This window comes from Capronia epimyces (assembly GCF_000585565.1).
Source record: "Capronia epimyces CBS 606.96 chromosome Unknown aczIQ-supercont1.1, whole genome shotgun sequence".
Classification (NCBI taxonomy): Eukaryota; Fungi; Ascomycota; class Eurotiomycetes; order Chaetothyriales; family Herpotrichiellaceae; genus Capronia; species Capronia epimyces.
Genome location: NW_006912904.1, coordinates 3,840,965 through 3,853,631, shown reverse-complemented (window position 1 = coordinate 3,853,631; position 12,667 = coordinate 3,840,965). Strand labels below are relative to the sequence as shown.

At 53.8% G+C, this 12,667-nt stretch overlaps 2 protein-coding genes across 2 annotated transcripts; both read left to right on the top strand.

Annotated features, from left to right (window-relative positions):
- Positions 1-5,892: 5,892 nt before the first annotated feature.
- Positions 5,893-7,296, top strand: A1O3_01389 (uncharacterized protein; the record flags this gene model as incomplete). Its single annotated transcript, XM_007731535.1, has 4 exons — positions 5,893-5,926; positions 5,996-6,519; positions 6,593-6,773; positions 6,950-7,296. The coding sequence occupies 4 exons, from the start codon at positions 5,893-5,895 to the stop codon at positions 7,294-7,296; spliced, it is 1,086 nt and encodes a 361-aa protein (XP_007729725.1).
- A 2,827-nt stretch (positions 7,297-10,123) lies between these two features.
- A1O3_01388 (uncharacterized protein) lies at positions 10,124-12,437 on the top strand (the record flags this gene model as incomplete). The annotated part of the gene is made up of 2 exons (XM_007731534.1): positions 10,124-10,345; positions 10,404-12,437. The coding sequence occupies 2 exons, from the start codon at positions 10,124-10,126 to the stop codon at positions 12,435-12,437; spliced, it is 2,256 nt and encodes a 751-aa protein (XP_007729724.1).
- Positions 12,438-12,667: the final 230 nt, after the last annotated feature.

Here is a 12,667-nt window from a genome sequence, read left to right as displayed (position 1 = left end):
GATGGAACGGTGGAGAAGGAAGCGATACGAGCGTGAGACGATGGCATCACTGAGCCCATGGCACGGTGGCAGGTGCAGTGTGAGCTTTGGCATCAACGGCAGGGAAACGTGCGTCGTGGTGGTGAGAAAAGCCGTGCTGGTACTCGGGACTTGGGACTGCAGGAACTGTGGAAACTCTGTTCCCCAGTGACGGATATTCAGGCTACTCCTCTACCGCCGACCGGTGGATTTGCTTTCTCTTGCAGCCTAAGCCCCACGGTACGGGTGGGTTCGCTTGCGGTAAAAGGTGCGATGTCTCAATTTCCCAGAACGGTAGCTGGACGGTGAGGATTCAGGAATCATGTCATTGCCTGGAGCTTGTCTTCGAAGGGGGCGGGTGCTTCTTCAACCGAGCTTGGGCTTTCCACCATTCGTGCTGGCATGACCCTCAGCTCTGCATGTCAAACAGTATGACAGGGCCACCTTCAACACCCTGAACAGGCGAGGCGAGACACAAGAAGCTCCTGTCGATGGAACCGGCCCATCATTCGATGTTGCAGGGCACGGAGGCAGACGGCGAAAGATCCCCGGTCGTCCTCCTCCTCTGTCCCCTTGTGTTTCGCCCACTGGCATGAGTTGGAGATGGAGATGGTGATGGTGAGGGTGAGGGTGATGGTGAGGGTCTTAGGGCCGGGACAACTTGCACACCGACCACGTCTTCTTCCGGGCGGTCAGACCCCAGTGCCCCAGCGCCCCAGCGCCCAGCTAGCAATTATTGATCATGTCGTCCGATCTCGTGGTGCTCCTCTTATCCTTTTGAATGATTCCGAGGGCCCGGAGCTCTGGGGCTCGGGACTACTGCCTAGCACAACGTGGACTCGGGGCTCCTTAGGCTAGCATGAACCTTCAAGAGTCGACATGGAAGACCGAAGGCACCTAGAAGGGGGTGTGTGGTCACCAGGTCCAATCAGGAGCGTGTCTTGTAGGCACCGAGTCAAATCAGAGGCATCGACAAACATGAACATTGTCGCGCATCCACCATTCAAGTCGTAGTATGGCGCCGACCTTTGACTGGCTAGAGTCGTTGATCTTGCAGCTTGCAGCTTGCAGCTTGCATATTGCAGCTTGCCACATCTCCAGCGCGTCTGTCTTTCGGTCGCATAATAATAATACGGTAATATCACTTTGATTGTCGTGATCAACGAGTCAGCGCAGCAAAACGGGTACGTCGTAACCGACTTCCTATTTCTGACTGGGCTTCGCTTCCGCTCCGCCACCTCTCTGGAATGATACCACATGGGCTGTAGCGCACTATCGCTTGTGAACATACGAGGTAAGCCCACATTAGGCCGAAGGAGAGAGTGAGAGAGAATGAGAGAAGAATGAGAGAAAGACGTGCGCAACAGCACCAGGATCGAACTTCTTGAACCTTCAGAATGGGGAATTCCCCGGATTCTAGAAATACCCATGACTGTCCGAAAGAATTGCTCGTTAGGTCAGTAGGCTTCCTCTGGCGTAGCCATCGAATGCTAGTAGAGACTCAGAGTCAAGGTTTGGTGGGTTCGGGGAAACCTCGACGACTCCTGCATTCTTTCTTGCTCGTACGGCAGCATAGTTGGAAACTACAGAGCGGGTGAAGCATCACTCTCTGTCCAGCTTTTCTGTGAGCTCACTGGTGTTCACTGTCCATCATGATCGCCTCTCGAGTATGTGAACACTGCAGTCACTGCTGATCCAGGCCTTTTCGTCGCCAGCCACAGTAACAATGAAAATCCTCTTCCGGAATCGAGCGATGGAGAACTTGCTTTTGCCGCGACGCCTTGATTTCCCCTGTTCCTCCTCCCCACGGCCCAGCAGTCTGTCGATGGCTACGGAACGCCCAATACATATAGCCCACGCCTGGGCTGCTTCGGAGCACGCGTCTCCCTGAGTGGTCGTGATGATACCTCCGCTCTGCGTCCGTAAGGTACCTTGAGCCGAGGAATTCCGCATGCCAAGCGACGCTTATATCCAACTTTTCCCTGCAAATATGGATTCAGTGAAACGATTCCTTGTGGCTAACGGGGCAGAGGGACTTCTAGGAGTAGGGGCCCCAGGTTTGGTGGCACGAATGTGAATCCTTCGAGACATCTAAATTTCCAAGCACTGCAAGGGTGACTCTTCTCCGCAGGGTGTTTCCGCATCCCATAGGTGCCAGTCTCAAGGTCGTAGACTCGGGACTGTCCAGTGTAGAGCAGTCGGGGCTGAGGCCTCGCTTCCCCATAGCCCGAAATCCCCGGCATCACCCTAGGGAGCTTGACCATGTCCAGTTCTGCGTGGCATGTTGCCAGGGATACCTCGTGTTGCAGAGTGCGGGAGGCGAGTCGACAGTACTCTATCGAAACATAGTACTCCGTACCCCTTCTGTGTCCGAAAGCATTGCAGGAGCAGTGGTGAAGTCAGCCGTAACGCCGGTAGTAGTATGACTTGCACGTCGAAGCATAATAAATGGTGTCCCACCCCTCAGTACCAGCGAACCTCTGGCTAGCGGTCTGCCTTGCCATTTGGTATCCTTCATACAATAGCAAATGGCATGACCAACGAGCGATGGCTCGCCGGCGTCGGGTGGCCGTGGCGCCGTGTGGATCCTCTTCTTCGACCCTGATAATCCACGAAGGGCCACTTGCATATTCACATAGGGCGAGGGGCGACTGGCTTTCCAGACAGTAAGAAATGACTTAATTAGCCCGGAGCCTCGTGCGGCATCAAAGTGCAGCTCATGACCTTCTCAGATCGATGTAATCAAAGAAGATGCCATGCCACTGAGCACAGTATCCTGACTGACAGCAGATTGCGGCGCAGATGCAGGTCAGTTCAACCTGTTATAATGTGGTACGTGCCTCGAGACAGGTAATAGAACAATTGCGGAAGATGCCGCGAGTTTGTCGCGAGTAGGTCAGGGCTGGTAAAATCCGGAGATATCCCATGTCATTATCATATTACACCATCTTCTCAGGTCCACCGTCTTGATTGCAGTCTCCTTCCTAATTATTGTCTGCCCAGATCGTTATTCGGCCACTGTGAAATCAGGTCAGGATCGGCTAAATGACCTTCGTGAGGCACTCGCGCTAGAGACGATTTGAGTAGCAGGGTCAAAAGGCACTGATTCGCCATACACGTGAGACCCCGGGGAAGAACGCCAAAGGACATCGGCATACGACTCTCGTGGAACCCCTGGCAGAGACATAATTTGCTCCTTAGTGTGCAGTCCGGAGGGGTCCATCGCTCGCCGTTGGACCCGGGAAACCGTCTCGTCTATATGGTGGTATCTGCAGGCAGTTCTTAGCAAATTGGGAATACTCCTGCATCAAAGATAGGGAGAGTAGTATTGTCGTGGGACGGCCCTGGGTCTGGGCAGACGTGTTTTCGAGGATGATTGAAGCTCTCCATGTCAAGGTGGTGTGAGACCCAAGGCGACTGCAGGGTTCAACATGATGAGGCTTGATGGGGTTGATGGCGGGGTCGAAGGAGTCGAGACGGGATTGCCCTACCCAGATCAAAAGGGAAAAAATTCCGCCATCCTTCCAACGAGGTGGCCTTGCATTACAAAACAACAAGACTGCTACGTATGTACCGCGTACTCCGTGCGCTGTTCATGGTGTAGTCCCATTCCCCTGAGGGTGGTCACTGACGATGTTGAATGCAGTGCGGCAATGCAGTAATGCTGCGCAATCAACTGGGACTCGTGGTGGTGATGATGCCAAGCGACGCTTAGACACAAACGGCCTAGCCACCATGTGCCACCACGCGTACCTCCACTGCACTGCAACTGCTGCACTATGCAGGTGCGCCCTAGGGGCTAGTAACATGGGAGCTAGGAGGAATGTTAGGAAGTAACCGTGGATGATTTCACTTCACCAGGGATGATAATTGCTACGTACCAGGTAGAAGTGGCCATGTTTTGATTGTGATAGATGGGTGCTTGGCTGCCTGCCTGCCGATTGCTTGCTGGGGTTTCTGCTGCAGTGCTTGCCCATAACATGCGGTGGTTGGCAGTGACAGTGCTGCACCAGTGCAGTTCACCCCATGCCTCTCCTCTCCTCGGCCCGCGGTTAAATGAGCATCAACGATTCACCACCACCTCAACACAAAATACAGAGTATCCTGTACACCACCGCGCGCACACCTAGAGGCAATCTCTCCCAATACTCATCTCACCCCACTTCAGGCAGGAGACAACAGCCTCATTGATCCATCAGTCTGACCCTCTCTCGTCGAATAGAACAATACTCCACCAATTCATCTTGGAGTCTTGTCACAAGCCTTGGGGCTCTCCCACCGCCCTCAAGCCACAGACTAGCCAGCCTCCCCTCGCCCCCGGGGCCCTGGTCAATCTACCAGCCATCTTTATCCCCTCCAGTGGCAAATCAGCTCTCGAGCCAAAAACTTCCTTTCCCACCCTTGAGTGCATGATTTACTACTGCACACGCCTTAGACGTGTCAGAGCGCTGGACCGCACATCTCGCTTCTCGCTTCGACTTGTATCTTCGTCCCACTTCTTCCCACTCACCTTCTGCCACTCGAGACCTCCCTCCAACCCCAACGGCGTTGCAGTAACAGTCGGCAAGGAGAAAAACTCTCTCTACCGACCTCACATCAACCTCTTGTCCACACTCCGCCACCTTCACCACAACCTGGTACACATATTAGGCTTTCATCTCTCGCGCGTCGGGAGGGCAGCAAGAGAACAGGAAAAGATAATCCGCGACGCTTAACGAGTCATTGGTGGGCTGGGGCCTCCTGAACAAACACTCCCTGTTAGCTGCCGCAGTCCCAGTCGCGCCACTGCTAGCCACTCTTGTGAGCACGACGCTATCACCACTTTCGACCATCGCTCCACCTTAACTTGCAAACTCTCCTTCCCTTGTCCGATTTGGATCACCTGCCGGCGGGCTAACTAGCCTGTCCACTCAAACACAGGGTGGGGTTCCAGCAAAATCCTCACAACCCGAAAGACAAGGCACAAAGGTGTCAAGGACACGCTCTTCTCCATCAGCAATTCGTTATTGGCTGGTGGTGGTGAAGACGCAGACCTGACCGACTGCCAGCTGGTTCCACTGCTAGCAAGCTCTCACCCTTCGGCATCTCTGATCGTGCAGCGTGAGCGGAGGCAAGGCCCCTGTCGAGTCTGGTGTCGGCGCGGGAAGTCAGAAAAACTCCCTATCACATCAACCTGGCACCGCAACCCTGGTGAATTGTGCGCAAAACACAACGCAATCCGAAGGCCGACGAGTCGGCCACTCGTTGCTACATAGAACGGGCATCCGATCCCGAAGGAAGACATACCGCCCCTCCCTACGCTGGGTCACTGCCTTTCGCTTCTACTCTTTATTAGTCTCGCACCTCGCGCCATCTCGAGAAAAGTAACGGTTCCCTCTTGGTTCAGTCCGAGCTTTGCAGCTAGTCGAGCGACGAGAGTGCTAAACCTCACTTTCGAACCGACTTGGCCCCATCGGCTAGAGCGATTACTCCCCCTGCTCCACGATCAACCCGGCGCTCTCTCTTCAACTGGTCGCCGGCCGATCTCGTGTCCATCCTCGTGCCAAAAACGCTTCCCGGTCCCGACCTATTCTGAGTCGTTACCATCCCTCTCCACCACGCTGTCGGCTGGGTTGACTGGTGACTTGGGTTCCTCGCCTGGGCAGCCTTTCGAAATAAAGAATACGCCGGTTCTCGATCTAAGCATTGCTTCAGTCGTATCGTCGCCTGCTGCCGAGCTTGTGGCCTAGACAGACTGCCTGTGCTGACTGCTGTCATCCACTACCTTTCATTCGGGTCCCTACGCCAGTACCACTCCAAGTCTTCCCAAACACTATTATCTCGTCCGTCGGACCGCGTTCCCTTGACCTGGGAAGCAGTCAGGAACACCTTTTGATGGACAGGGGTGCATCAGAATACGCGCAGTCAGGTTAGCAACGATCTTGCACGCAACTGTCATCTTGATCGAGCAAGCTCTGAGAAACTCTCGTGTCCCTAGATCAATCGTCTGTCGCGACCTACACCACGCAAGACCCGCGTTCAGCAAACCTCTCGACCAACAACACCCCGCAGTCGGATTACGGTCTCACACCGTCCTCTGCGCGCTCTTCAGGGTTTCCATCGGAACATTTGCGATACAGCCAATACTCTCACACGCCGCACCACCCAGGCGCTGTAGGAACCATGGCACAACCAACAAGTCCGTCAAAGTCCCTGCCAGATGGAGCCTCCAATGGCAATCCAACTGCACATTCCACCCATGTGAGGTCTAACTCGGACGTTCCTATAGATCCCTCGATTTCGCAAGCAAGCCCGACCTACCCTCCCTACTCCCCATACCCGCAAGGGCAGGATATGCAGCATGCCTACCAGCCTCAACACCCGCCTTACATGCAGCAACGACCGCCGCACGAGCAATGGGCCGGATACCCCCCTCAACATGGCATGCCTGGTCCCTACCCGCACCCGGGACCAGGTGTCCAAGGACCGCCGCAGACCTCCACTGCGTCGCGAACTGGTCAAGTATGTATAACCTTCAAACTCTCCGCCTGTCCCAAGCTCCGCCGAGGCGGTCAACTAACGGTTTTAAATGCAGGTCTACTCCTTTGTCCCCATCCCTGGAGCCCAGCAGCACAAACGACCCCGTCGAAGATATGAAGAAATTGAGAGAATGTACAAATGTGGGTGGAATGGCTGCGAAAAAGCATACGGGACATTAAATCATTTGAATGCGCACGTCACGATGCAATCGCATGGAACAAAACGAACACCTGAAGGTAAGGCCCCTTCACATCCAAAGTTTTTGTTGTGGATTTCTGCGCCCCGGGGCAATAACCCATTTAGCTGTGTAACCTATATCCGATGCCTGGCTGTGCGGGGGTGTCCAGGCTGCCTGCATCTGCTTCAGGGTTGCTTGTTTCTTCTTTGAGTAACAAACTAACTCTTTGTGTAGAATTCAAGGAGATCCGAAAAGAATGGAAGGCGCGCAAAAAGGAAGAAGAAAACGCGCGTAAGGCCGAGGAGGAACGACAGCGAGCAGCAGCGCAGGCGAGCCAGGTCGATGGACAACCCGCAGATGCGCATCAAGTGCCAGCACAAGGCTATCAACAGAACGGCGCTCGGCCTTCTCTGCCTCCTATCGGCTATCAATCCACAGATGGCCATGCTCAAGGTCAATACGGCCAACCCCAGGCTGGCATGGTGTACCCTCAGGGAAACGGCCAAATGGGCACCTATGCAAACTATCCCAACTCCCCCTACGCGCAGCAGGGGCAAGTCTATCAACAACGCCAATACTAGACCGGTAGCACAGCCCGGCTTGTGTGATTGCTAACTCGCGCTGCATCCTCGGCTCTGAGCAATCACTGTCCGCAGCTGGGCGTGATCGCACCCATGATCGAGTTTCATACCTGATGCATTGGGGCGTTGCCACGCATTCATACGATACCCAAGGTGGGAGTGGAGGAGCTAATGGGAGCGCGCCAAACGGAAAGACCAAAAGACCAAGGGGGCAATGACGGCCGGAGTTTGTGCTCAAAAGCAGCTGGTGGATGCCTGTGCACAGTTGATGCCTTTTTTTTTCCTGCGCGTGTGGCTTTTTCTTTTCTTTCGGCTGGCCTCAACAGCAACGGCTCAGCAGTACAGGGGGTTGAGGTGATGAACGTTACGATCGACCGACAGCATGCAGGTTTGCAGGGTAGGGGAACTGAGCCGGAGATGGAAGATTCTTGTTGTTCGCATACACATCCCAAACTTTAGCCGGTGGACTGAAGCGCAACGGGAGCCGCCTGGTGATCGGTTGGGTTTGCCAGTGCTTGTTAACCCACCTGGCCACGAGTGTGGTTCAGTCCACTTGAGGGATCTTCAGTCAGTTTTTGTACATTCACAGTACCCAGAGATCAGGCAGGATATGTCTCGCGTTCTGGAGGAGCTCAGATGGATCACGCTATTAGAATGGGGATCGGTCATGCTGTGATTCCTAGCAGAGACAGACAATGAAACCGCGAGTATTGATTAAATTTCTTTCTCCTTTCTCTCCAGGCCACTCAGTATCTCAATTGGGGATCGACAGTACAGGTTGGGCGTAACATTTGTGAGCATAGACTGCACGCCAGTGTGGCAACATTCAGCGATCGATCTATCTTGATGCATTGAGATACGGCCGGGAGCTAGAATGCCATATAGGCAATGAACGGCATGGCGATGTGGTTGTCGTGAATTTAAGGTTGTTTGGCCTCAGTCGGCCGGCGCCTTGGGCGGGCAGGCATGCGCCAGCGAAAGAGCCCAGGAAGTCGGAAACCGGCCTCAAGTTTTAGCATGGTGACACAAGGCTTATGGGAGCTAAGATGGTGGCCGCATGGGGGAGCAAGTGTACGAAATTCGCCGGTGGGAGGAACCACTGGAGCTTGGGAGGCAACAAGGCCAAAGGACCCTTCCTTAGGGGTGCTAACCTCTAGGCGGGATGGTGGCAACGGCGCACGAGCTAGAGGCTTAGGGGCCCGGGAAAAACTGCCTGACCGTGAAGGCGGACTAGAGACTTAGGCGCCGCCTTAGGCGCTGCGAGCTGGAGGTTTAACTGAATAAACTAACATGGCCGTGCTAGTAGCCTTTGCCAGGGCCCAGGCTCGAGCAACACCTGCTTGGTCTGGCGACTATCTCTAAGGCAGTTTAGCCTGGACGCGCTGTCATCAGTGGACCACCAAGCACCAAGCACCACGCACCAAACAACGTTGCGTCACTGAAGCTGGATCTATGCAAAATAGCGGTTGAGCCTTTTTGTGCACTGCCACATCTTCTCTCTTACCGACACACTGGTTGCCATTGTCACTGGTGCCATCCCCCATGCACACACATCAAGCTTGACAGTTGACCTAGCACTAGACCTTTCCCCGCGCCCGACACGAGCGACAGCTAGCTTGAACGAGCATAAGTGATGTCCGCCGTTGAAACTAAAGAACAGATGGCTGCGGCACTCGATTTACATGACGTTTTGACCGGCGAAGACTAGTACAACGCCTCTCCCGGCTCGAGACTTGGTGAACCAGCGGGGGGTTGACTCGCTAGCAGTTCTCTTTTCCACCTCCAGTCTTCGTATTCCCTGTCTCCGGGCGATCCGCAGATCTCCCGCTGGACTTGTCTTTCTGCCCGCGTCTCGCTCAAGCGACCTTGTGTGGTCTGTGATGAATCAGGCACTCATGAGTGTAGTGGTGGTGGATTCGTGGAGGGAGATCCGGCTGTGTGACAACACATGCCCGAGATGGTGGCGTACAACCTGAAGCCTGCCATAGTCCAGCCAACGAATTAGACAGATGAGTGGGAGAGACTTTACTGCCAGAATCTTCCAGGCCGTTTGACGAAGAGAGAAGTTTGTTCTTTTCAACAGTGGCCGCCTCAGATGGATCTGCTGTAGATATAGCGGGGGCCGTCTTTGTCACCAAATTGTTCAACTGACTTTAAACAGGACTTGTAAAATCCCGAGCCATCACCACGGATCCCGACCCAAGACGTTAATGTCTTAGGTATCTGAATGCCAGCAGTTCTACATTGCCGTGTACTGCCTCTTGTTGAGGGTTGCGAGTCGTCAGTTTACCTGAAAACCTGTGTACGCCGTTAAAACTTCAGGAGGCATCCACGTCACGTGCGTCAACTGCCACTCGGGGCACCTGCCTTATCTGAAAATTTCTGGACTAATACATCGAAAGTCGGGCGCAGTCGATGGACATGGACATGACTATGATGGCTTTCGCTTTTCTGGTCCATCAACCTTTTTCTCTATGACAACTACCTCCTGATGTTCTCCTGCTCTGCCTGTGTGCGCCGAGCGTTACAGTCCCTTGCCCGCGACCCAAATGTATCCGCCTCCCCATTAACCACCGCCTCCGTCTCACATATCGTTCTACCTACCACTTCTTTCTCACGCACGCATGCGACCTTACAGTCCATACAAAAAGGCCATCATCGCCGTTCTCTTTACAAGGCCTTGCGGAACAACAATGCCATAAGGGTGTCGAAACTATCCCGGGTGGGAAGCGTCCCGGCAAAGGCCCACCGCAAGGATGTTCTTGCCCGGGAGGACAACCGTGGTCGCCTAATAACCGAGTCCACCGGCACAAATCTGGATAGAGCTATGAGACTCGAGGCGAAATTTCTGGTTGATCCCATGAAACTGGCTCAGGCTGTGGTGGAGAAGCTCAGAGACTCCGACTTTGACGCTGCTATGAGCCTTGTGCGTGCCAGCGAAAAGGCCCGTGATGGCATGGCCGTGGACAATATCGTTAGTTGGAATCATATCATCGATTGGCTAATGAGCCAGGGGGAGCCGTCAATGGCATGGAAGATCTACAATGAGGTAAGGCATACTACCTCTGAACGGTGGGGCCATTTTGAATGACAAGTGTTTGCTGCAGATGAAGAAGCGAGGCCATAAACCTGATGCCCACACTTACACCATTATGCTTCGTGGCTATCGAGATAATGTGAAGAAACCCAATGTTGTCAAGCAGGCAGTAGCTGTTTACGACTCCATCTCTGCCGCGAACTCCGCGGTTACTCCCACGACCATTCACACAAACGCCGTTCTCAGTGTGTGTGCCCGAGCCAATGACATCGAGTCCCTCTGGAGCATTGCGGGAAGGCTTCCTGACAAAGGGCCTGGCGCGCCTGACCATATCACATTCACCACCATACTGCAGGCCATCAACGCTGAAGTTCGCGCGCGCGCGGTTGAACTGGGTGGTCGGAACGGGCCTGATTTCGACGCGCAGCCCATTTTTGAACAAGCAGTTTCTGATGCACGAAAGCTATGGGTCGACATCACCGCACGTTGGAGGAAAGGCGACCTGCAACTTGATGAGGCCTTGGTGTGTGCGATGGGAAGATTGCTCATGCTTTCCACCGAACCCAAAGCCTATGAAGATGTGCTTAACTTGGTTCAACAAACCATGAACATCCCAAGGACGCCTGATGGCTTGGGAAAAACAGGCGAGGACCTTGCTAAGGAGGAAGAGAACTCAGTCACTAGCCCTAGCGCAAACACTTCTTCTCCCCCCGAGACTGCTAACAGCTCATTGGTTAGACAAGGTTTGCGGCAGACTCAACTGGGCCCTACTTCAACCTCGATATATGCTATTCCTGGCCAAAACACGCTGTCGATGCTCATAGAGACAGCTACGGCTCTTCGATACTTACGAGTAGGGAAATACTACTGGGATTTGCTCACCGCTCCCGAGGGTTTATACAAGATTGTTCCCGACCACGGAAATGTCATGGCCTACCTTCGTCTTCTCCGGGTGTCTCGAGCAAGCCAAGCCACCCTGGATGTCCTCCGCATGCCGCGGCCTAAGGATATTCAAGACCGACTGATGGTTCGAGGTACATTCTTCATCGCCATGAGCACTTGTTTGCGAGACAAGAACAACCCAAATGTGTTCGAGACAGCTAGTCGGATACTGGATTTGATGCAAGGTAGGGCGGAAGCTGTCGACCAGGAACAGTCTCCCACCTCCGGGGGCCAACAGCTTAAATTATCACCTAAGGTCCTCACTAAGTATCTGGAACTGGCTCTTGCCACTACGAATGGCTTGAATGGCTCTCGGTTGAACAAAAGAAAAGATGGCGACCTGGACTTTGAGCGTGATCCTCGCAAGAACAACACATTGAGAGCCCTGAGGAGACTGGCCCCAGACATGGTCAATGTCAAGCGCCTATTAAAAGACCACCTGGATGAATCCGAACAACAGGCAGCGATGAAAGCTCGAACGCCAACCGTCCAGAAGATCTTGGCGAAGCGTCAACTCACTCATCTCAGCGTCAGTGAGAATATACGCGAGCTCGTCGACTTCTTGCGCATGTTGATTGGTGCATACGACAAGATATTAATGGTCAATGAACATTTGGAGGACGACGGGTTGGGGCCTCTGGACAAAGATATTCTGACAGAATGCTGGTCTCAGAAGCGCAAGCTATCTGCCTTCCTAGGCAAGGTCATTAACGCACGCGGCATCCCAAAAGAGGCTCGACAGATTCCCGAGCAGGGCACTGTTCACCGCCAGACGTCAACGGAGCCTTTGGAGGACAACTTGGGTGACGAGGCTGGAAAAAGTCTGGATGTGACGCTTCCAAATCAAAGAACGAAAGCACTGAGAGAGATCAACAGATCGCGCCTGAAGCAAGAGAAGGCAAGAGAGGAAAGCCGGCTTTCCAGACGACAGAAGCGAGAGCTGGAAAAAGAGGAGCGCATCAGAAAGCAGTTCCCTGCTAGCATGCTGAAACCCCCTCAGAGTGGCCGATCGCGGACAAATAGTCAGAAGTTTGAGACCACCGATCACAAGCGTACAACATCGCCTTCACAAAAGTACAGCGGATGGGGCGGCGAATTCGCGGCGCTTGCTCGTGAGCAAGGCCAGGGTGAAAACACGAGTTTCATTGACTTGCGACCATGATGGGTCGATTAACTCACGAACCGAGCTCCGTCCCACACACTCTCGAGTATAGCGACATACGAGTGTTTGGGGACAACCTGTTTGGCTTGTTGATTTGATTTGCATAGCGATGGTGCGCTGCGGAGAGTTTCGGGCGTAATATATCATGTACGTTTGACGGTGAGCAAGTTGACATTGTACGATATTGTGGGTGGCAGTGGAGTAAAAGATGGATCATACCCACGCAATCC